The sequence below is a fragment of the Nerophis ophidion genome, linkage group LG08 (genome assembly GCF_033978795.1).
Source record: "Nerophis ophidion isolate RoL-2023_Sa linkage group LG08, RoL_Noph_v1.0, whole genome shotgun sequence".
Classification (NCBI taxonomy): Eukaryota; Metazoa; Chordata; class Actinopteri; order Syngnathiformes; family Syngnathidae; genus Nerophis; species Nerophis ophidion.
This window is the reverse complement of record NC_084618.1, coordinates 77,553,040-77,574,677: the sequence shown is the minus strand read 5'-3', so window position 1 is coordinate 77,574,677 and position 21,638 is coordinate 77,553,040. Positions and strand designations below refer to the sequence as shown.

Sequence of the window (21,638 nt, the reverse complement as noted above, 5' to 3'; positions counted from 1 at the left end):
TTGAGAACCACTGATCTATAACTTAATATTCTTACAATAATTTTTAAATCTAAAAATGATTTTAAATAATTTAGAATATATGTTCTACCAAAATAGATTTTGTGTATTTATTTATTTAAAAAAAGTATGGTGGTGTTCGGTGAAAAATATAAAAATATATGAAATAGTTAAACATGTGAATCTATGTGCACAGTAAAAAAAAAATCACTTCCACCAAAATAGATTGTGTTTATTAATTTATTTTTTAAAAAGTGTGGTGGTACTTGGTGAAAAATGTTTGAGGACTGCTGATCCATAACTTAATATTCTTACAATAATTTTAAAATATAAAAAATAGTATGAAATAGTTAAAAATATAAATGTATGTGCACAATAAAAAAAACATTTAAAAAAATTACTTCCACCAAAATAGATTTTGTTTATTAATTTATTTTTCAAAAAGTGCGGTGGTACTTGGTGAAAAATGTTTGAGAACCGCTGATCTATAACTTAATATTCTTACAATAATTTTAAAATATAAAAAATAATATGAAATAGTTCAAAATATAGATAAATCTATGTGCACAGTAAAAAAAAATAAAAATCACTTCCACCAAAATAGATTTTGTTTATCAATTTATTTTTTAAAAAGTGTGGTGGTACTTGGTGAAAAATGTTCGAGAACCACTGATCTATAACTTAATATTCTTACAACAATTTTTAAATATTAGAAATAATATAATTTTTAAAAAATATAAATCTTTAAAAAAAGAAAAATTTTATTTTCAAACAAATGTAAAATAAAAAAAACATCTTAAAAATGATTGCTGATTAAAATGTGCGAACAATTTACGAGGACTTTTTTGATTAATTTTTAAAAATTACAACAAGGATTAAACAAAAATATATTTACTGTCCTGAAATTATATATTGACTTCTTTTTGTGTGTGTGTGTGTTTTGTTGTTGACATTCAGTTTTATTATGCATGTGTGCATGCTTTTATGACGTCCATCTTTATTTATATTTGATTTTTTAATCCTTTTTCCTCTCTTTTCAAGGCAGGGATGAAGGGGACCGCCCGGTTTAAAAGTGCGGTTGTGCGGCGAAGGGGAAGGCGCTCCCATTGCTGCCTTGACTCTGCAAGTTGAGCTCACACTTTTTTTTTCTTTTTTTTTGGCGTCCCGCAGCAACGGGCGGAAGAAGACGAAAAAGTTGAAGGAGAAGAAGAAGGAGGAGGAGGAAGAGGAGAATAAGAAGAAGACGAAGAAGAAGAAGAAGGTGAAGAACCGGCGAGGAAGGCACAAACTGTCCATTTCCCCCCCCCAACTGTTGCTTTATTGAAGGACTGGGCTGCAGCGGGACAGCGGAGGATTATAGAAAGGTTTTTTTTAATAGTTTATATGTGTTTATTTAGACTTTTTTCCAAGTTTCCCGGTTGTCGGAACCGGGCCGCTGTCGTCACGGTTACCCCCCCTACCCCCCTCTTCCCTCCCGCCTCCCCTCTCCCGCCGCTGCCCCCTTCATGGATGGTCCAGTGTGGGTGTCTGCCGCTCAGCACAGGCCGAGTTTGGAGCTCGGAAGGAGGGCTAAATGTGCCGCCACCTCACCCCAGCACACTTTTGAGGACTTGATTCGGATATAAAGAATTAAAAAAAAAAAGGTGGGGAAAAAAGTGAGCCTCAGCTATGGGTTGCATGCACTTTCTGATGTGCCTCTCCCTCACTCAGCTCATGCTGGAGCCTACATTTGCCGCAGGAGCCCACGGTGAGTGTCTCTGATCACGCTTCCAATCAATGCAATGCTGCGTTTGGAGTGCTTGCTGTCAGCCTGTGGAATGTGTCACTCACTTGCCGCCGTCTCTGTCCCACCAGACAAGCTCTCTGGCAAGCTGAGCGAGTACGGTCTCATCGTGCCGTTCAGCACCGACTCCCACGGCCGCTTCATGTCTCACCTGCTCTCCACCGGCGGCGCCCCGGAGGATGGAGACGCCGACGCCGGCCGCAGGAGGAGGAGGACCGCCGGGAGGCGGAGGCTGACCCGCGGCGCCCCGGAGATGCCCTCGCTGGCCCCCGGCTCGGCCCAGCGCTTGTTTTTCAACGTGACCGTCTTCGGCAAGGAGTTGCACCTCCGGCTGAGGGCCAACAGGAAGCTGGTGGCCCCGGGGGCCTTTGTGGAGTGGCAGGAGGACTTCGAGGGCAAGGCCAAGGAGCGCTTGCATAGGGATTGCGTCTTCACCGGGGACGTGAGCGACATGCCCCACGCCGCAGTGGCCATCAGCAACTGCGACGGACTGGTATGTGCTCGACGTGGCCTCGTTTTTGTTGGTTGACATGATTAGAGTCAGGGGCGCCGCGAGGGGATTTTGGGCCCCATGAAAATAATCTTTACGGGCCCCCTGTATCTTTACAGGACCCTTCTGTATTATAATTTCATCATCATTAGGGCCCCTCCGGGCTTCACGGTGCCAGAGGGGTTAGTGCGTCTGCCTCACAATACGAAGGTCCTGCAGTCCTGGGTTCAAATCCAGGCTCGGGATCTTTCTGTGTGGAGTTTGCATGTTCTCCCCGTGACTGCGTGGGTTCCCTCCGGGTACTCCGGCTTCCTCCCACTTCCAAAGACATGCACCTGGGGATAGGTTGATTGGCAACACTAAATTGGCCCTAGTGTGTGAATGTTGTCTGTCTATCAGTGTTGGCCCTGCGGTGAGGTGGCGACTTGTCCAGGGTGTACCCCGCCTTCCGCCCGATTGTAGCTGAGATAGGCGCCAGCGCCCCCCCGCGACCCCCAAAAGGGAATAAGCGGTAGGAAATGGATGGATGGATAGGGCCCCTCCGTCATGGGCCCCTAGAATCCGTCTTCTTTACCCCCCCCCTTTCCGGCGCCCCTGATTAGAGTAGTAAGCTCCGCTTTGGCGTCCTCCACTGACTGAGACTCGTACTGTACACCAGGGGTCGGCAACCCAAAATGTTGAAAGAGCCATATTGGACCAAAAATACAAAAACAAATCTGGCTGGAGCCGCAAAATGTTAAAAGCCATATTGCATACAGATAGTGTGTCATGAGATATACATTTAATTATGGGGACTTAAAGGCCTACTGAAAGCCACTACTAACCACCTGATAGTTTATATATCAATGATGAAATATTAACATTGCAACACATGCCAATACGGCCTTTTTAGTTTACTAATTTACAATTTTAAATTTCCCGGGAGTTTCGTCTTCGAAACGTCGTGTAATGATGACGTGTACGCAACACGTCACACACACAGCTAGAAGTCGTCCGCTTTAACGGCATAATTAAACAGTATTTTGGACATCTGTGTTGCTAAATCTTTTGCATTTTGTTCAATTAATATTGGAGAAGGCACAGTAGAAAGATGGAGTTGGGAAGCTTGAGCCTTTCGCCACACAAACACACGGTGATTCCTTGTTTAAAATTCCTGGAGGGGAAACTTTACTATGGATCCGAGCGCGGTCAAGAGAACATGGATCCCGACCGAATTTCAACCAGCAGGTTTCGGTGAGAAAATTGTGGTTAAAAAGTCAGTTCTTACCGGAGGAAAGCTGAGCTTGTGCCGTCCATAGCTGCCGTCGAGTCCCCTGAGACACTGCGCGTCAAGACACCTGTGGAAACACCCTTCCGACTATCAGGTAATATTAAACTCACTAAAACACTAGCAACACAATAGAAAGATAAGGGATTTCCCAGAATTAACCTAGTAAATGTGTCTAAAAACATCAGAATCCGTCCCAATGCAATCGCATTTTTTTTTTTTAACTTTTTTTTTTCTAGTCCTTCACTCTCGCTATCCTCATCCACAAATCTTTCATCCTCGCTCAAATTAATGGGGAAATTGTCGTTTTCTCGGTCCGAATAGCACTTTTTGTTGGAGGCCCCCATTAAAAACAATGTGAGGATGTGAAGAGCCATCAAACATGTGACGTCATCGTTTGCGACTTCCGGTAGAGGCAGGGCTTTTCTCTTAGCACCGAAAGTTGGGAACTTTATCGTGGATGTTCTCTACTATATCCTTTCAGCAAAAATATGGCAACATCGCAAAATATTCAAGTATGACACATATAATGGACCTGCTATCCCCGTTTAAATAAGTAAATCTCATTTCAGGAGGCCTTTAAAGGAAACTAAATGAGCTCAAATATAGCTACAAATGAGGCGTAAGGATATACATACAGCTAGCCTAAATAGCATGTTAGCATCGATTAGCTTACAGACATGCAGTGACCAAATATGTCTGATTAGCAAACTCCACACAGGTCAATAACATCAACAAAACTCACCTTTGTGCATACATGCGCAACGTTATAAGTTTGGTGGACAAATTGAGACAGGAAAAGAAGTGGCATGAAACACGTCCTAGAAAGTCGGAGAAAGTTATGCATGTAAACAAACTAGGGTGAGTTCAAGGACCGCCAAAGATAGTAGGACAAGACGGCGCTCGCCAAATACTCGAATCAGTGAAGCATGTTTGATATAAACAGTGTGCTTGATAGCAATTAGGGAGGTTTGTGTCATGTTTGTCTTCCTATAGAAACCAAATTAAAACAAAAAATATGTTTTTTTCCCCCTCATCATTTCCATTTTTCATATATTTTTGAAAAAGCTCCCGAGAGCCACTAGGGCGGCGCTAAAGAGCCGCAGGTTGCCGACCCCTGCTGTACACGGTGGTGCCACTCCGGGTATCAAACGGCCAAAGGGGTCTGTTTGCTCGCGGAATAGTGTTCAAACTAAGTACCGCAGGTCTCTGTTGTTGTCCATCCATCCATTTCCTACCGCTTATTCCTTTTGGGGTCGCGGGGAGCCCTGGTGCCTATATCTCAGCTACAATCGGGCGGAAGGCGGTGTACACCATGGACAAGTCGCCACCTCATCGCAGGGCCAACATAGATAGACGGACAACATTCACACTCACATTCACACCCATCCATCCATTCATTTTCTACCGCTTATTCCCTTTTGGGGTGGCAGGGGGGGGGGGCGCTGGTGCCCATCTCCGCTACAATCGGGCGGAAGGCGGAGTACACCCTGGACAAGTCGCCATCTCATCGCAGGGCCAACACAGATAGACAGACAACTAAACACTCATATTCACACACTAGGGCCAATTTAGTGTTGCCAATCAACCTATCCCCAGGTGCATGTCTTTGGAGGTGGGAGGAAGCCGGAGTACCCGGAGGGAACCCACGCATTCACGGGAAGGACATGCAAACTCCACACAGAAAGATCCAAAGCCCGGGATTGAACCCTGACTACCCAGGACCTTTGTATTGTGAGGCAGACGCACTAACCCCTCTGCCACCGTGAAGCCCCTCTGTTGTTATATTTTTTTCATTTGAGAATGACTGCAACATTATCCACCATAGGGCCAAAGAAAGTTATGAGTGCCAGCACTTTGATAAAGAGTGTGATGTGTCACAATTTTGACTGTGTTTGCTATTTTCCAGTGTTTTGTATCATTTCCTGTCCTGTTGCTTCTATTTTGATTTTGCTTCTTGTTGGATTCATTGTCTTGCTGCACCTTTACTTTTTGTTTTGTTTCATGGCAGCCCACCTGTTTTCCATTAGGCAATCTTACCTTTTTAGTTTCACATCCCCGTGACTTCGTGGGTTCCCTCTGGATCCTCTGGCTTCCCCCCACCTCCAAAAACATGCACCTGGGGATAGGTTGATTGGCAACACTGAACTGGCCCTCGTGTGTGAATGTGAGTGCGAATGTTGTCTGTCTATCCGTGTTGGCCCTGCAATGAGTTGGCGACTTGTCCAGGGTGTACCTCGCCTTCTGCCCGAATGCAGCTGAGATAGGCTCCAGCAGTAAAGTCTGCTTTGGTGCCGATCCGGATAAAGCCCATCTTAGTCGCTGAAGCACACTCTTCCTTGGCAGATGTCAACTTCCTGTGGATTTCTTTGTAATTTAGCATGATTGGGAAAAACACCCAATTCATTTCCATTGTGAAAGGCGGTGGCTATCATTTATAACTGGTAGAAGGAGCAGTGGCAAAACTGTGTTCATGCACAAGAGAGCGTATACCACCAGCGCTGTGATGTATTTTGAGGTTTTATTTTAATTTCCAGTATGCGAGGTGGCTGTTGTCACAAATAAATGGCGAGAGGAGCGACGGAACTGATTATTCGACACATATGTAGCGTATTATCAAGCATATATCGCCAACGTTTACGTCATCTTTAACGATTATTATTTGTTAAAGAACATCATTTCAGATTTTGTGGCTTATTTTGAGTCTTTCTGTTCATTTATGTTTTGCAAGGTGGCGGTTGTCGTGAATAACTGGCAAGATGAATGATCACACTGATTATACGGCATATATGTAAGTTGCGCAAGCAAACATATACCGCGGATTTTGACTTAACCTTTATTGTCTGTCACAGAACAGAAATTCAGACTTTGCGGCTTATTTTGAGTCTTTCTGTTCAATTCCAATATGTAAGATGGCGACGTCGTTAATAACTGGCGAGGGTAGATACTGCGTCGACAGGTGTTTTGTGCATGAGCGAGCACATAAAGCCGACTTGACTTTGTGGCTCATTTTTTAAGTGTTTTTTGTTCATTTTTATTATGCATGGTGGCTGTTGTCATTAATAACCGCAGAGAGGAGCGCTTTCATTGATTATGGGACACAGACTTAGACTTAGTTGTGCTTCAGCAAGCAAATTGTGGGCTTTGATTTCCTGACTCATCTCAAGACTTTCTGTTTGTTTCTATTACTCATGGTGGTGGTTGTTGTTAAAAACTGGTGAGAGAAGCAATCGTACTGATTCTACAGCTCATATCAGTGTTCGCGTGTGCATGTAACTTATTTTGAGTCTTTCTTTTAATTTTTATTATGCAAGGTGGCAGTCATTCAGTAACTGGTGAGAGGAGAGGTTGCGTCGAATATACAACACAGACTCAGTGAGCATATTTGTTTAAATTATACAAGGTGGTGGTTGTCATTAAGAACTGGCAAAAAGACGCAATCAGCGGAATGATATGGCGCGTGTGCAAGCAAGTTTATGTTCTACGCAAGTTAAAAATATCATTAAAAACTGGCAGAAGACGAGATCAGGATAGGTATATCACCCATGATTATACGATGTACCAGTACCCTTTGACTTTTTTTCATAGGTGGTTGTTGTCATTATTAACTGTCAGGAGGAGGGATCACAATAAGTACGCTGCCCATTATACAACGTACTAGTACCCTTTGACTTTTTGCACCATTTTTATTTATTCAAATTATTAGTTATGCAAAGTGTTGGTTGTCATTAACTGGCGGGAGGAGAGAGCGTTATAGTTATACTACCTATTACACCAAGTAAAATAACCCTTTGACTTTTAGAATTTTTTTGAGTCACGGTTGTGTTAAGTTTGAGTTTATTTCGAACATGCATGGTATTTAGTTAAATGGTTGTTTATGTAAGGTGATGATGGTCATTAATAACTGTCAGGAGGAGATATTACGAATACCTATTCTACCCATTGGACCAGTACCCATTAACTTTTTAAATTATTTTAAGTGATTGTGTATATATAAATGGCTATTAATGCAAGGTGGAATTTGTCATTAATAACTGGTGGGAGGAGATAGCATGAGAATTATATTACCCACTATACCACGTTACACCATGTACCAGTGCGTTTTTACTCTTTGTATCTTTTTTTGAAGTCACTGTAATTAGTTAAATGGTTATTTATGCAAAGTGGTGATTGTCATTATTCACTGGTGGGAGCAGATATTACTTATTCCAATAATGCCAATTATGACACATACCAGTGTCCTTTGATTTTTTTTTTTAAGAGATTGTGTTTATCTAAATGGCTAATAATGCTGCAAGGTGGTAGTTGAGATTAATAACTGGCGGGAGGAGAGAGCATGACAATTATACTACCTACTACACCACGTAACACCATGTACCAATGTGCTTTGTCTTCTTGCGTCATTTTTTCGAGTCATTGTATTTAGTTAAGTAGTTATTTATGCTAGGTGGTGATTGTCATTAATAACTGACAGGAGGATTTATTACAAATAATTATACTACCCATTATACAACATACCAGCACCCTTTGACTCTTGGGTTATTTTAAGTGATTTTGTATATTTAAATGGCTAGTCATGCAAGGTGGTGGTTGTCATTGATAACTGGTGAGAGTAGGGAGCATGATAATTATACTAACCACTACGCTACATTACACCAGGTACCAGTACGCTTTGACTCTTTGCATAATTTTTTGGGAGTCACTGTAATTAGTTAAAGGGTTATTTATGCAAAGTGGTGATTGCCATTAATAACTGGCAGGAGGAGATATTAGTTATATTAATACTACCAGTATCATTTGATTTTTTTTTTTTTAAGTGATTGTGTTTATTTAAATGGCTATCAATCCTGCAAGGCGGTGGTTGTCATTAATAACTGGCGGAAGGAGGGTGTTAAATCATTTAGTTAAATGGTTATTTATGCAAGGTGGCGATTGTCATTAATAACTGGCAGGAGGATATATTACTAATAATTATACTACCCACTATAGCACGTACGTATACCCTTTGACTCTTTTGAATATTTAAAGTGATTGCCTATATTTAAATGGATTTTTTAATGCAAGGTGGTGGTTGTCATTAATAACTGGCGTGAAGTGAGAGCATGATTATTATACTACCCACTACACCATGTTACACCAGCTACCAGTGCGTTTTGACTCTTTGCATCATTTTTTTGGAGTCACTGTGATTAGTTAAATGGTTATTTATGCCTGCGATGAGGTGGCGACTTGTCCAGGGTATACACCGCCTTCTGCCCAATTGTTGCTAAGATAGGCTCCAGCGCTCCCCGCGACCCCAAAGGGAAGAAGCGGTAGAAAATAGATGGATGGTTGGGTTATTTATGCACAGTGGTGATTGTCATTATTAACTGGCAGGAGGTGATATTACTAATACTACAAGTGTCCTTTGACATTTTTTTTTTTGTAAGTGATTGTGTTTATTTAAATGGCTATTAATGCTGCAAGGTGGTGGTTGTCATTAATAACTGGCGGAAGGAGAGAGTTAAATCATTTAGTGAGCCACTAAGTCAAGTCGGCTTTACGTGCTCGCTCATGCACATGCACAAAACACCCGCACCGTATAATCGAAGCAATCTCTACCCTCGCCAGTAATTAACGACATCGCCACCTTGCATAATGGAAATGAACAGAAAGACTCAAAATAAGTTGCAAAGTCTGAATTTCTGTTCTGTGACAGACAATAAAGGTTAAGTCAAAATCCGCGGTATATGTTTGCTTGCGCAACCTACATATGTGCCGTATAATCGGTGTAATCATTCATCTTGCCAATAGTTATTTATGCAAGGTGGTGATTGTCGTTAATAACTGGTAGCAGGATATATTACCAGTATTTATACCACGCATTATAGCACGTACCAGTACCCTTTGACTTTTTTGAATATTTAAGGTGATTGTGTATATTTAAATGACTATCATTGCAAGGTGGTGGTTGTCATTAATAACTGGCAGCAGGATATATTACTAATAATTATACCACCCATTATAGCACGTACCAGTACCCTTTGACTTTTTTGAATATTTAAGGTGATTGTGTATATTTAAATGGCTATCAATGCAAGTTGGTGGTTGTCATTAATAACTGGCAGCAGGATATAGTAATAGCAATTATACCACCCATTATAGTGTGTACCAGTACCCTTTGACTTTTTTGAATATTTAAGGTGATTGTGTATATTTAAATGGCTATCAATGTAAGGTGGTGGTTGTCATTAATAACTGGCAGCAGGATATATTACTAATAATTATACAACTCATTATAGCACGTACCAGTACCCTTTGACTTTTTTGAATAGTTAAGGTAATTGTGTACATTTAAATGGCTATTAATGCAAGGTGGTGAGTGTCATTAATAACTGGCAGCAGGATATATTACTAATAATTATACCACCCATTATAGCGCGTATCAGTGCCCTTTGACTTTTTTGAATATTTAAGGTGATTGTGTATATTTAAATGGCTCTCAATGCAAGGTGGTGGTTGTCATTAATAACTGGCAGCAGGATATATTACTAATAATTATTCCACTCATTATAGCATGTACCAGTACCCTTTGACTTCTTTGAATATTTAAGGTGATTGTGTATATTTAAATGGCTATCAATGCAAGGTGGTGGTTGTCATTAATAACTGGCAGCAGGATATATTACTAATAATTATTCCACTCATTATAGCATGTACCAGTACCCTTTGACTTCTTTGAATATTTAAGGTGATTGTGTATATTTAAATGGCTATCAATGCAAGGTGGTGGTTGTCATTAATAACTGGCAGCAGGATATATTACTAATAATTATTCCACTCATTATAGCATGTACCAGTACCCTTTGACTTCTTTGAATATTTAAGGTGATTGTGTATATTTAAATGGCTATCAATGCAAGGTGGTGGTTGTCATTAATAACCGGCAGCAGGATATATTACTAATAATTATACCACCCATTACAGCACGTACTAGTACCCTTTGACGTCTTTGAATATTTAAGTTGATTTTATATATTTAAATGGCTATCAACGCAAGGTGGTGGTTGTCATTAATAACTGGCAGCAGGATATATTACTAATAATTATACCACCCATTATAGTGTGTTACACCATGTACCAGTGCAATTTGACTTTTTGGATAATTTTAAGTAATTATTTTAGTTTTCATCCAAACTTTTGGAAGGGATTACCACAAAAACCGAGGTACCGTGATGTTCCTTGTGAAGGGCCTTTCACCTGCGAGTCCATTATCGTTCCTTTAGGGGACCGAGGTGTGAACCTGTTGGTGACCTGTTTTAGCCGATAGTTGCCGCCAAGCTAACCCCTTCAGTCTGGACTGGTACAAGTGGAAAATGGCCCACGTGTTTCCTCCGCATCCACGCCAACACAAACACGGACCTGCCTGTGCACGCTCGGACCTTTTTTTAAAAGCGTTTGAAGGCCAACTATTTAGTCTAATGAGCGATGCATGCGGGGTGCATGCCTTTTTTTTTTTTTTTAAAGATACACATCACACTTGCAGGTGGGAATGAGAAAGAAAATGATGCCAGACACCTCCTGCAGAGAGGATTTCCTAACAAGTAAATCACAACATCACTTCGTAGCTCATCAAGTTGGATGATTGCAGACATTCCGGAGGCGTGATAGCACGGTGCGATTAGTAATGTCTGCTTGTGTTCTGTGAATAGCGCCGCAGCTGTTTTTTCGGCCCTGGAAATGACGCGGATGATTGAATGACACGTATGACAGGAACGTGAGCGGCTGGACAATGAGGGCGCTATTTATGGTGAGCGTTGGTCTAAAAGGAGACGGGGCCTCTTAGCAACAGTAAGCCGGAAGGTGAACTGCTGTGTTTTCAGGGTTGATGTTCCGCACAGGACTGGTCTTAGTCTACCGCTTTTTTGTGATATTTCAAGAGGACGTTTTTTGAATTGATCCGACGTGGCCAACAGCAACCACTAATCTTAGCTCATTCCAACTGCAAGGCCGAAACCTCCAGCAGCCATTAACGCCTTAGCGCCCGCGGCTATTTTGGCTGGCGCTTTGGCTCGCAGTTTCAAGATCAAATTGCAGATTTAAATGGAGCGTGCCGCTAAAAATCGATCCTCATCCGAGTGGCGACTCATATTTTCTACGATTCTGACGCCCAGGCTTCTTAGTGTGGAGTTTGCTTTTTTGTGTTATGCTATTAGCAGTGTTTGGAAAATTAATTTAAAAAAGTTTATAGTTATAGTTATTTATGACTCTTTAGGAAGTAATTGCATTATCTATCCATCCATCCATCTTCTTCCGCTTTTCCAAGGTCGGGTTGCGGGGGCAGCAGCCTAAGCAGGGAAGCCCAGACTTCCTTCTCCCCAGCCACTTTGTCCAGCTCTTCCCAGGGAATCCTGAGGCGTTCCCAGGCCAGCCGGGAGACATAGGTTTCCCAACGTGTCCTGGGTCTTCCCCGTGGCCTCCTTCAGGTCAGACGCGCCCTAAACACCTCCCTCGGGAGGCATTCGGGTGGCATCCTGACCAGATGCCCGAACCACCTCATCTGGCTCTTTTCGATGTGGAGGAACAGCGGCTTTACTTTGAGCTCCTCCCGGATTGCAGAGCCACTCAACCTATCTCTAAAGGAGAGACCCACCACCCGGTGGAGGAAGCTCATTTCGGCTGTTTGTACCCGAGATCTTGTCCTTATGGTCATAATCCAAAACTCAGGACCATAGGCGAGGATGGGAACATAGATCGACTGGTAAATTGAGACCTTTGCCTTCCGGCTCAGCTCCTTCTTCACCGCAACGGATCGATACAACGTCCGCATTACTGAAGACGCCGCACCGATCCGCCTGTCGATCTCACGATCCACTCTTCCCTCACTCGTGAACAAGACTCCGAGGTACTTGAACTCCTCCACTTGGGGCAGGGTCTCCTCACCAACCCGGAGGTGGCACTCCACCCTTTTCCGGGCGAGAACCATGGACTCGGACTTGGAGGTGCTGATTCTCATCCCGGTCACACTCTGCTGCGAACCGATCCAGTGAGAGCTGAAGATCCTGGCCAGATGAAGCCATCAGGACCACATCATGACCGAATCTTGCAGCCACCAAACTGGATCCCCTCAATGCCTTGACTGCGCCCAGAAATTCTGTCCATAAAAGTTATGAACAGAATCGGTGACAAAGGACAGCCTTGGCGGAGTCCAACCCTCACTGGAAACGTGTCCGACTTACTGCCGGCAATGCGGACCAAGCTGTGACACTGATCATACAGGGAGTGGACCGCCACAATAAGACAGTCCGATACCCCATACTCTCTGAGCACTCCTCACAGGACTTCCCGAGGGACACGGTCCAATGCCTTCTCCAAGTCCACAAAGCACATGTAGACTGGTTGGGCAAACTCCCATGCACCCTCAAGAACCCTGCCGAGAGTATAGAGCTGATCCACAGTTCCACGACCAGGACGAAAACCACACTGTTCCTCCTGAAACCGAGGTTCAACTATCCGGCATAGCCTCCTCTCCAGTACACCTGAATAAACCTTACCGGGAAGGCTGAAACATTGTTGCAAAATAGTTGTGTTTGTAAATTGAGACTACGTTGAGGTCTAACGTTGGATCCACATTGTTGATAGGGTAATCGACATCACAACCTGACACTGAATAAACGTTGTTAAAAAGAATGTTATTCCAACATTGTATTTGTGTTGTAAAATATTGGTTGGGAAATGACTAAAATTCAGTGGTCAAATCAACATCCGAAACCAACATTGATTAAACATCGTCAAAAAGCATGTTGTTCCAACGTTAGGTTTGAGTTGCTCAACATCAGGACCTAATTCAACAAGTTCTCAACGTTGTTTCAATGTCTTGTGCCTGCTGGGTAAAGCAACACCATCTCCTCATGAAACCTAGCCAAAGCGCCTCTATCCCACGCTTCCTTTGATTTTCTCCAGTCTCGCCTCCGTTCAAACTTCACAGCTGTATTTGCTTCCAGGCAAGATTCATGTATGTTTTTTTTTATATACATATATTTATAGGTTGTTTTTTTTTTTCTTTCGCAGACTCCCTCTGCTTTTCGCCTCAATTTGTTTCCAAGTTTGCCGGCTGCTTGGCAGAGTCTTCGTAGTGAAATTACACACAGTAAATATCAGCCTTCAAAGTTTCTGGAGGCAGAGTGTGGAATTTAGTGCTCTGGTGAGCTGTAGTGCTAACTTTGCTTTTTACTGTCAGCGTCCTCCACTGACTGAGACTCTTACTGTACACGGTGGTGCCTCAGACGCCCCACTCCGGGTATCAAAAGGCCAAAGGGGTCTGTTTGCTCGCGGAAGAGAGTGTCCAAACAAAGTACCGCAGGTCTCTGTTGTTGTATTTTTTTCAATTGAGAATGACTGCAAAATTATCCACCATTGGGCCAAAGAAAGTTATGAGTGCCAGCACTTTGATAAAGAGTGTGAGATCTCACGGTTTTGACTTTGTTTGCTATTTTCCAGTGTTTTGTATAATTTCCTTTCCTGGTGCTTCTATTTTACTTTTACTTCTTGTTGGATTCATTATTTTGCTGCACCTTTATTTTTTGTTTTGTTTCGTGCCAGCCTGTTTTCCATTAGGCAATCTTACTTTTTTTAGTTTCACATCCCCGTGACTGCGTGGGTTCCCTCCGGATACTCCGGCTTACCACCACCTCCAAAGACATGCAGCTGGGGATAGGTTGATTGGCAACACTAAATTGGCCCTCGTGTGTGAATGTTAGTGCGAATGTTGTCCATCTACCTGTGTTGGCCCTGCAATGAGGGGCGACTTGTCAAGGGTGTACCCCGCCTTCCGCCCGAATGCAGCTGAGAAAGGCTCCAGCACCCCCCAAAACCCCAAAACACAAGCGGTAGAAAATGGATATACATACATACATATGTATATGAATGTATGTATATCATATATATATATATATATATTTATATATATGTATGTATGTGTGTATATATCATACACATATTTATGTGTGTATGTATGTATATATGTGGATATACATGTATATGTATGTAAGTATGTATGTATATAATAAATATACATACATACACACACATATAATGTATGTATGTATGTATATATGCATACATATATATTTGTGTGTATGTATGTATATATGCATACATATATATGTGTATATATACACACATATATAATATGTATGTATGTGTATATGTATGTATGTGTGTATATATACACATACATATGTATATATATGTATGTATGTGTATATATACATACATAAAAATGTATATGTATGTGTATGTATGGATGGATGGATGGATGTATATACATATTTATGTGTGTGTGTGTGTATATGTATGTATTTATGTGTATATATATACATACATATATATGTATATATATATGTATGTATGTACTGTATATACATAAGTATATGTGTGGGTGTGTGTGTGTGTGTGTAAATATATACACACGCACACACACACACATTTATACATATATATGAATTTGCAAATACAGTTCCAAGTCAAAGACATTAGATGGCAGTAGTGTGTAGTTTCTGGTTTGTGTTGGCTAGTCAGTTTAGTCTTTACTGACTGTTGGTTTTTGTTGTGCCCTAAAAATGTCAATACTGTAAGTATTGTATTTATTACGTACCAGCTGTTAGATTGTAAAGTGCATGTTAGTTGTACTTTTCATTAACAAATTTAGAGGTGTTGAAATCACAAATGACAGTATTTCAGTTACTTTCATGTCAATTTCCATGATATTTAACAGTAGATTTGGTATTTCTATGAAATACTAGGCTCACGACGTGCACGTGTATGATTGGAACTACATGATCCGAACTGAATAATTATCAGGGCAACACACGCCCCCGACGTGTTCAAATTTTTCCCCATGAACTGTTCTATGTAGGATTGACTAAAGATTTTCATAGTCACATCTGGTTTATTGTTTTTTGTATGATAGCCAATATGCTACAAATTGTGAACCCCAAAAGTAAACAATTCTCTTTTGCAACTTTTCAAACCTGGTAAACCCTCAGAAAAAAACAAATACAGATAGTAGATCATTTTGTGAGGTCCTCAGATAGGCCCCGCCATTGTCGGGTACGGCTCCGGTGGAGCGCAGAGAAGATGATCAAACTGGACCATCTACAGGAAGTGAATGTCGTCACTTGCTTTTTGTAGGCAAAGCTGTGAAAGAAACAGTATGGTTGTCAGAGCGGAGCAGAGAGGCCTTTTGTCCTAGCGAACTGGTAGACTACTATTTTGTGCCAGTACTACCAAGAGGTAAAAGTTCAATGTATGGCTGAATCTATTTGGAAAATAATAATAATAAAAATACCTTTTACATTGCAAATAAATATGCGTTTATTTTTGAAAGGTCCTCTTTTCATGTATTTTTCAACAAACACAAGCAATATATCAATTATTATTATAAACAGTAGCCCATTCTTTAGACATCAATTGTTCTTTCCTATAAATAATATTATAAACTTACTAAATACTTTGACTTACATTCTTGTCAGCACAGCGCTTTTATTGTGAAGGCTAAAATTGTTTGTCTTTGAGATCGTACCTGACGGCTGTAGTTTGATGATGGGGCTTTCTCCATAACCATCTTTATAAGACCCTTGCTTACATCAACACACCTGCCGTTGACGGTGACAAGCCAGCTATGGTCGATACTGTTCCTTACACCGTTTAAAGAAATATTCCGAAAGTTTAAGAAAAATCCACTCCCAACTTTTTAAGCTATCTATGGTGGGATGAACAAAACAGAGTGAAGCCTCTTGTCAGTCATCCACTAACTTTGCCTCTGTGGATGGAGGTGGACAGAAGTTGAAGCTTATGACGTAAACGTAAGGTAACATTGTAAAAATGATCAACCCCAAAATGTATTCATTTGTTCCTTATTCTATTTCTGACATTTCCTAAAAGTTATATGAAAATCCGCGCAATGAAATAAATATATTTAAAGGCCTACTGAAAGCCACTACTACCGACCACGCAGTCTGATAGTTTATATATCAATGATGAAATATTAACATTGCAACACATGCCAATACGGCCGAGTTAGTTTACTAAATTGCAGTTTTAAATTTCCCGCGGAGTTTCTTGGTGAAAACGTCGCGGAATGATGACGCGTGCGCGTGATGTCACGGACTGTCAGGAAATATTAGCGCAGCACTATTTGCGGCTAAAAGTCGTCTCTTTTCATCGTGCAATTAAACAGTATTTTGGACATCTGTGTTGCTGAATCTTTTGCAATTTGTTCAATTAATAATGGAGAAGTCAAAGTAGAAAGATGGAGTTAGTAAGCTTTAGCCTTTAGCCACACAAACACACGGTGATTCCTTGTTTAGAATTCCCGGAGGTGAAGCTTTACTATGGATCAGAGCGGTCAAGCGAACATGGTTCCCGACCACTTGTCAATTGGCAGGTTTCGGTGAGAAAATTGTGTTAAAAAGTTGCCTTTTACCGGAGATCTGTGGAGTTTGCGCCGTCCTTGTATCTGCCGTCGACTTCCCTCAGACACCCGTGGACACACCCCTCCGACTATCAGGTACTATTTAATCTCACTAAAACACTAGCAACACAATAGAAAGATAAGGGATTTCCCAGAATTATCATAGTAAATGTGTCTAAAAACATCTGAATCCTTTTTTTTTTCTAGTCCTTCGCTGTCAATATCATCATCCACAAATCTTTCATCCTCGCTCAAATTAATGGGGAAATTGTCGTTTTCTCTGTCCGAATAGCTCTTGCTGCTGGAGGCTCCCTTTATAAACAATGTGAGGACGTGAGGAGCCCTCACCCTTGTGATGTCATCGTCTGCGACTTCCGGTAAAGGCAAGGCTTTTTTATCAGCACCAAAAGTTGCAAACTTTATCGTCGATGTTCTCTACTAAATCCTTTCAGCAAAAATTTGGCAATATCGCGAAAGGATCAAGTATGACACATAGAATGGACCTGCTATCCCCGTTTATATAAGAAAATCTCATTTCAGTAGGCCTTTAACACTTTTGCCAGTCATCCACTGTCGTATTCTCTATACACACAGAAACGTAAACGTAGATAGCATAGTAGAATTGTTCCATTTTCTAAAACGATTAATGAAAATCCGCCAATAACTTTTTGACTTATTTTGCTAACTGGCAGACTTCGAAGCTTCAATGTAGAAGTTTGATCGTCCATCAGTAAACCGCTATGTTCTGTTACATCAACCACCGCCGATGTCAGTCAATCCGAGGAATCCGACTTAACCAAGGGGTTCTTCTGTACTGTCTTCGTAGCGAGGTCATGTCTTTTAGCTCAAGCGCTCACGTTGATGACACACAGGGCAACATCAGTCAACTGTCATTCATACTAGCCGCTAGTTCGAGTATTCTGTTACGCATTCCAACCCTCGATTGACAGATTGATTAATTGATTGATTGATACTTTTATTAGTAGATTGCACAGAGCAGTACATATTCCGTACAATTGACCACTAAATGGTAACACATGAATACGTTTTTCAACTTGTTTAAGTCGGGGTCCACGTTAATCAATTCATGCTAGCCCCATTCATCCTTCATTTTTCTCATGAATTCATACTCATCTTTTTTGTCCAATCATCCATCCCGTCGGTCCATTGCTCCATCCTTCCATCCATGTTCTGAATCAATCTCTTTTCCCATCACCCAGTCATGCTTTAATCGTTTTTCCAAGCGTTTGTCCTCCTCCTCTCGCTTTTGTTGTCTCCTACGGCCCTGAAGACAGCAAGGCTCATCTTTACCGTGTCTGCTTGTGTTTACTCGCCAGATGTTTCCCCGCTTTTCTGCAGCTTTGCGTTCCTTCCACCGCCTTAAGTCCCTTTCCCGGCGGAACACAGAGGAAGTCTCACTTGGCATTTCCTGCTTAGACGCCGTTCTACTTTTCTACCCAGCAAACATTGTTCTTTCTTGCCACGCTACGAATTTTTGGGTTATTCCTCTGTCTTTTTCCATCATGCATTCTGCCAGGCGGCGTAGGTGTTGTAGGTTATCACAAAGCCATGTTTGCTCAACTTGGCAGGTGTGGATTGGACCTTTAACCGAGGCATTCTTTCTGACCTACCTACCGGCGACGGCGTGGCGAAGTTGGTAGAGTGGCTGTGCCAGTAATTTGAGGGTTACTGGTTCAATCCCCACCTTCTACCATCCTAGTGGAGTGAAGTGAAGTGAAGTATATTTATATAGCGCTTTTCTCTAATGACTCAAAGCGCTTTACATAGTGAAACCCAATATCTAAATTACATTTAAACCAGTGTGGGTGGCACTGGGAGCAGGTGGGTAAAGTGCCTTGCCCAAGGACACAACGGCAGTGACTAGAATGGCGGAAGCGGGAATTGAACCTGCAACCCTCAAGTTGCTGGCACGGCCACTCTACCAACCGAGCTATGCCGCCCGTCACGTCCGTCGTGTCCTTGGGCAAGACACTTCACCCTTGCTCCTGATGGGTCCTGGTGAACGCCTTGCATGGCAGCTCCCCCAGTCAGTGTGTGAATGTTTGTTTGAATGGGGAATGTGGAAATACTGTCAAAGCGCTTTGGGCTCCTTTAAAAAGGGGTAGAAAAGCTCTATACAAGTACAACCCTTTTACCATTTACCTACCCGAGCAGGCCGTGATATTGTCAGATGAATCAGTCTTGAAGGGAACTGCATTTTTTGGAATGAGCTTGTTGCATTAACTGCTGTGCAGTTGGTATGTCTTACTATATTATCACATTTATAAGTCTTATATGCGGTATGACATTTAATTGTAATTACAGTTGCAAGTTCAAGACTTTTTCTGTTGCACCCTAAAAAGTGTTTACCGATATTGTCCAACTCTTAATTACGATACCAATATAAACCGATACCGATATATACAGTCATGGAATTAACACATTATTATGCCTACTTTTGATGTGATGTCCCGCTGGATGCATTAAACAATGTAACAAGTTTTTCCAAAATAAATAAACTCAAGTTATGGAAAAAAATGCCAAAATGGCACTGCCATATTTATTATTGAAGTCACAAAGTGCATTATTTTTTTTTTAGCATGCCTCAAAACAGCAGCTTGGAATTTGGGACATGCTCTCCCTTAGAGTGCCTAAGGAGGTTGAGGTGGAGTGGGCGGGGTTTTGGGTAGAGGGTAGCGGGGGTGTATATTGTAGCGTCCCGGAAGAGTTGGTGCTGCAACGGGTTCTGGGTATTTTTTCTGTTGTGTTTATGTTGTGTTACGGTGCGGATGTTCGCCCGAAATGTGTTTGACATACTTGTTTGGTGTGGGTTCACAGTTTGACGCATATTTGTAACAGTGTTAAAGTTGTTTATAAGGCCACCCTCAGTGTGACATGTATGGCTGTTGATCAAATATGCATGAATTCACTTGTATGTGTGATTAGCCGTAGATATTATGTGATTGGGCCAGCACGCAAAGGTAGTGCCTTTAAGGTTTATTGGCGTTCTGGATTTCTCCCTACGTCCGTGTACACAGCGGCGTTTTAAAAAGTCATACATTTTTTTATCTAAACTGATACAAATCATTCTTAAACCGATACCGAGGATTTCCTATATTACATTTTAAAGCATTTATCGGCCGATAATATCGCCAGTCCAATATTATCGAACATCTCTAGTTAAAGTGTAAGTATTATACTTATTATGCACCAGCTGTTTGATTGTAATATGCATCTTTGTTGACGTTTTCATTGACAAATTTGGAGGTGTTGAAATCGTCATTAAAACCGCCGGCGCTAATCAGTAGAAATAATAGAAAAGCCAATAAATGTTAGCGTCAAGTTAGCACATTTTTTGAAAAGTGTAACCTTACTTTATTTCATACTTGCTAACCTTGAGACCTCCAAATTCAGGTAGGGGCCGTGCAGGTGGGCAGGATTGGGGGGGCAGGGTTGAGGTTGAATGGGGCGGAGGCTGTATATTGTAGCGTCCCGGAAGAGTTAGTGCTGCAAGGGATTCGGGGTATTTGTTATGTTGTGTTACTGTGCGGATGTTCTCCCGAAATGTGTTTGTCATTGTTGTTTGGTGTGGGATCACAGTGTGGAGCATATTTGGAACAGTGTTAAATTTGTTTATACGGCCACCCCCAGTGTGACATGTATGGTTGTTTACCAAGTATGCTTTGCATTCACGTTTGTGTGTGTGTGGAAAGCCGTAGATGTTATGTGACTGGGCCAGCACGCTGTTTGTATGGAGGAAAAGCGGACAAGACAACAGGCTGTACTCACTCAGGTCCGCACGTTATGGGGTGAAGGTTTCAGGTGAGAGAGGACGCTAAAGGCAGTGCCTTTAAGGCACGCCCCCAATATTGTTGTCTGGGTGGAAATCGGGAGAATTTTGGGAAAATGGTTGCCCCACTGATTCTCGCCCATCCACGCGAACTGGACGTTGGCCAAGAGCTAGTGGGCAGCCTAGGATGGAGTCTGGTCCGTTGCCGTCTCTGTACCCCCCCCCCCCCCCCCCCCCCCCCCCCCCCCCAGCAGATGATGGTTTAGAACATGTAGTGTACAGTATGTATGTGTTGGAATGCCGTACTTGTTTCGTTGTTTATCTAAGAAGGGTGTGAATGTACGTAAGCAATATGTATTATTTATACTTTTTTTGGTTGTGTTTTACTTTTGTAGCTGTATGTAGAAATGACGCTGCTGGAGTGGCAGCCAGTTGCATCAGCTCTCTTTTTTGAGTTCTATGATGTTTTCATGTTTTTTTCCTTTTTTTTTAGTCTTATCATATCCCATCCCAGTGGTTCTCAAATGGGGGTACGCGTACCCCTGGGGGTACTTGAAGGTATGCCAAGGGGTACATGAGATTTTTTTTAAATATTCTAAAAATAACAACAATTCAAAAATCCTTTATAGATATATTTATTGAATGATACTTCAACAAAATTTGAATGTAAGTTCATAAACTGTGAAAAGAAATACAACAATGCAATATTCAGTGTTGACAGCTAGATTTTTTTGTGGACATGTTCCATAAATATTGATGTTAAAGATTTCTTTTTTTGTGAAGAAATGTTTAGAATTAAGTCCATGAATCCAGATGGATCTCTATTACAATCTCCAAAGAGGGCACTTTAAGTTGATG

The 21,638-nt window shown here is 41.7% G+C and overlaps 1 protein-coding gene across 3 annotated transcripts in view; it reads left to right on the top strand.

The window, feature by feature from the left end:
* The first annotated feature begins 1,115 nt into the window (after positions 1 to 1,115).
* Positions 1,116 to 21,638, top strand: part of LOC133558409 (A disintegrin and metalloproteinase with thrombospondin motifs 14) — a 136,654-nt gene continuing 116,131 nt past the window's right edge. For 2 of the 3 annotated variants that reach the window (XM_061909778.1, XM_061909777.1), the window contains exons 1-2: positions 1,116 to 1,744; positions 1,852 to 2,273. In XM_061909778.1, the coding sequence (XP_061765762.1) occupies positions 1,666 to 1,744; positions 1,852 to 2,273 (501 nt within the window). In that variant the 5' untranslated portion in view covers positions 1,116 to 1,665. The remainder of the gene's footprint in view (positions 1,745 to 1,851; positions 2,274 to 21,638) is intronic. The other variant, XM_061909779.1, reaches the window with a different exon arrangement.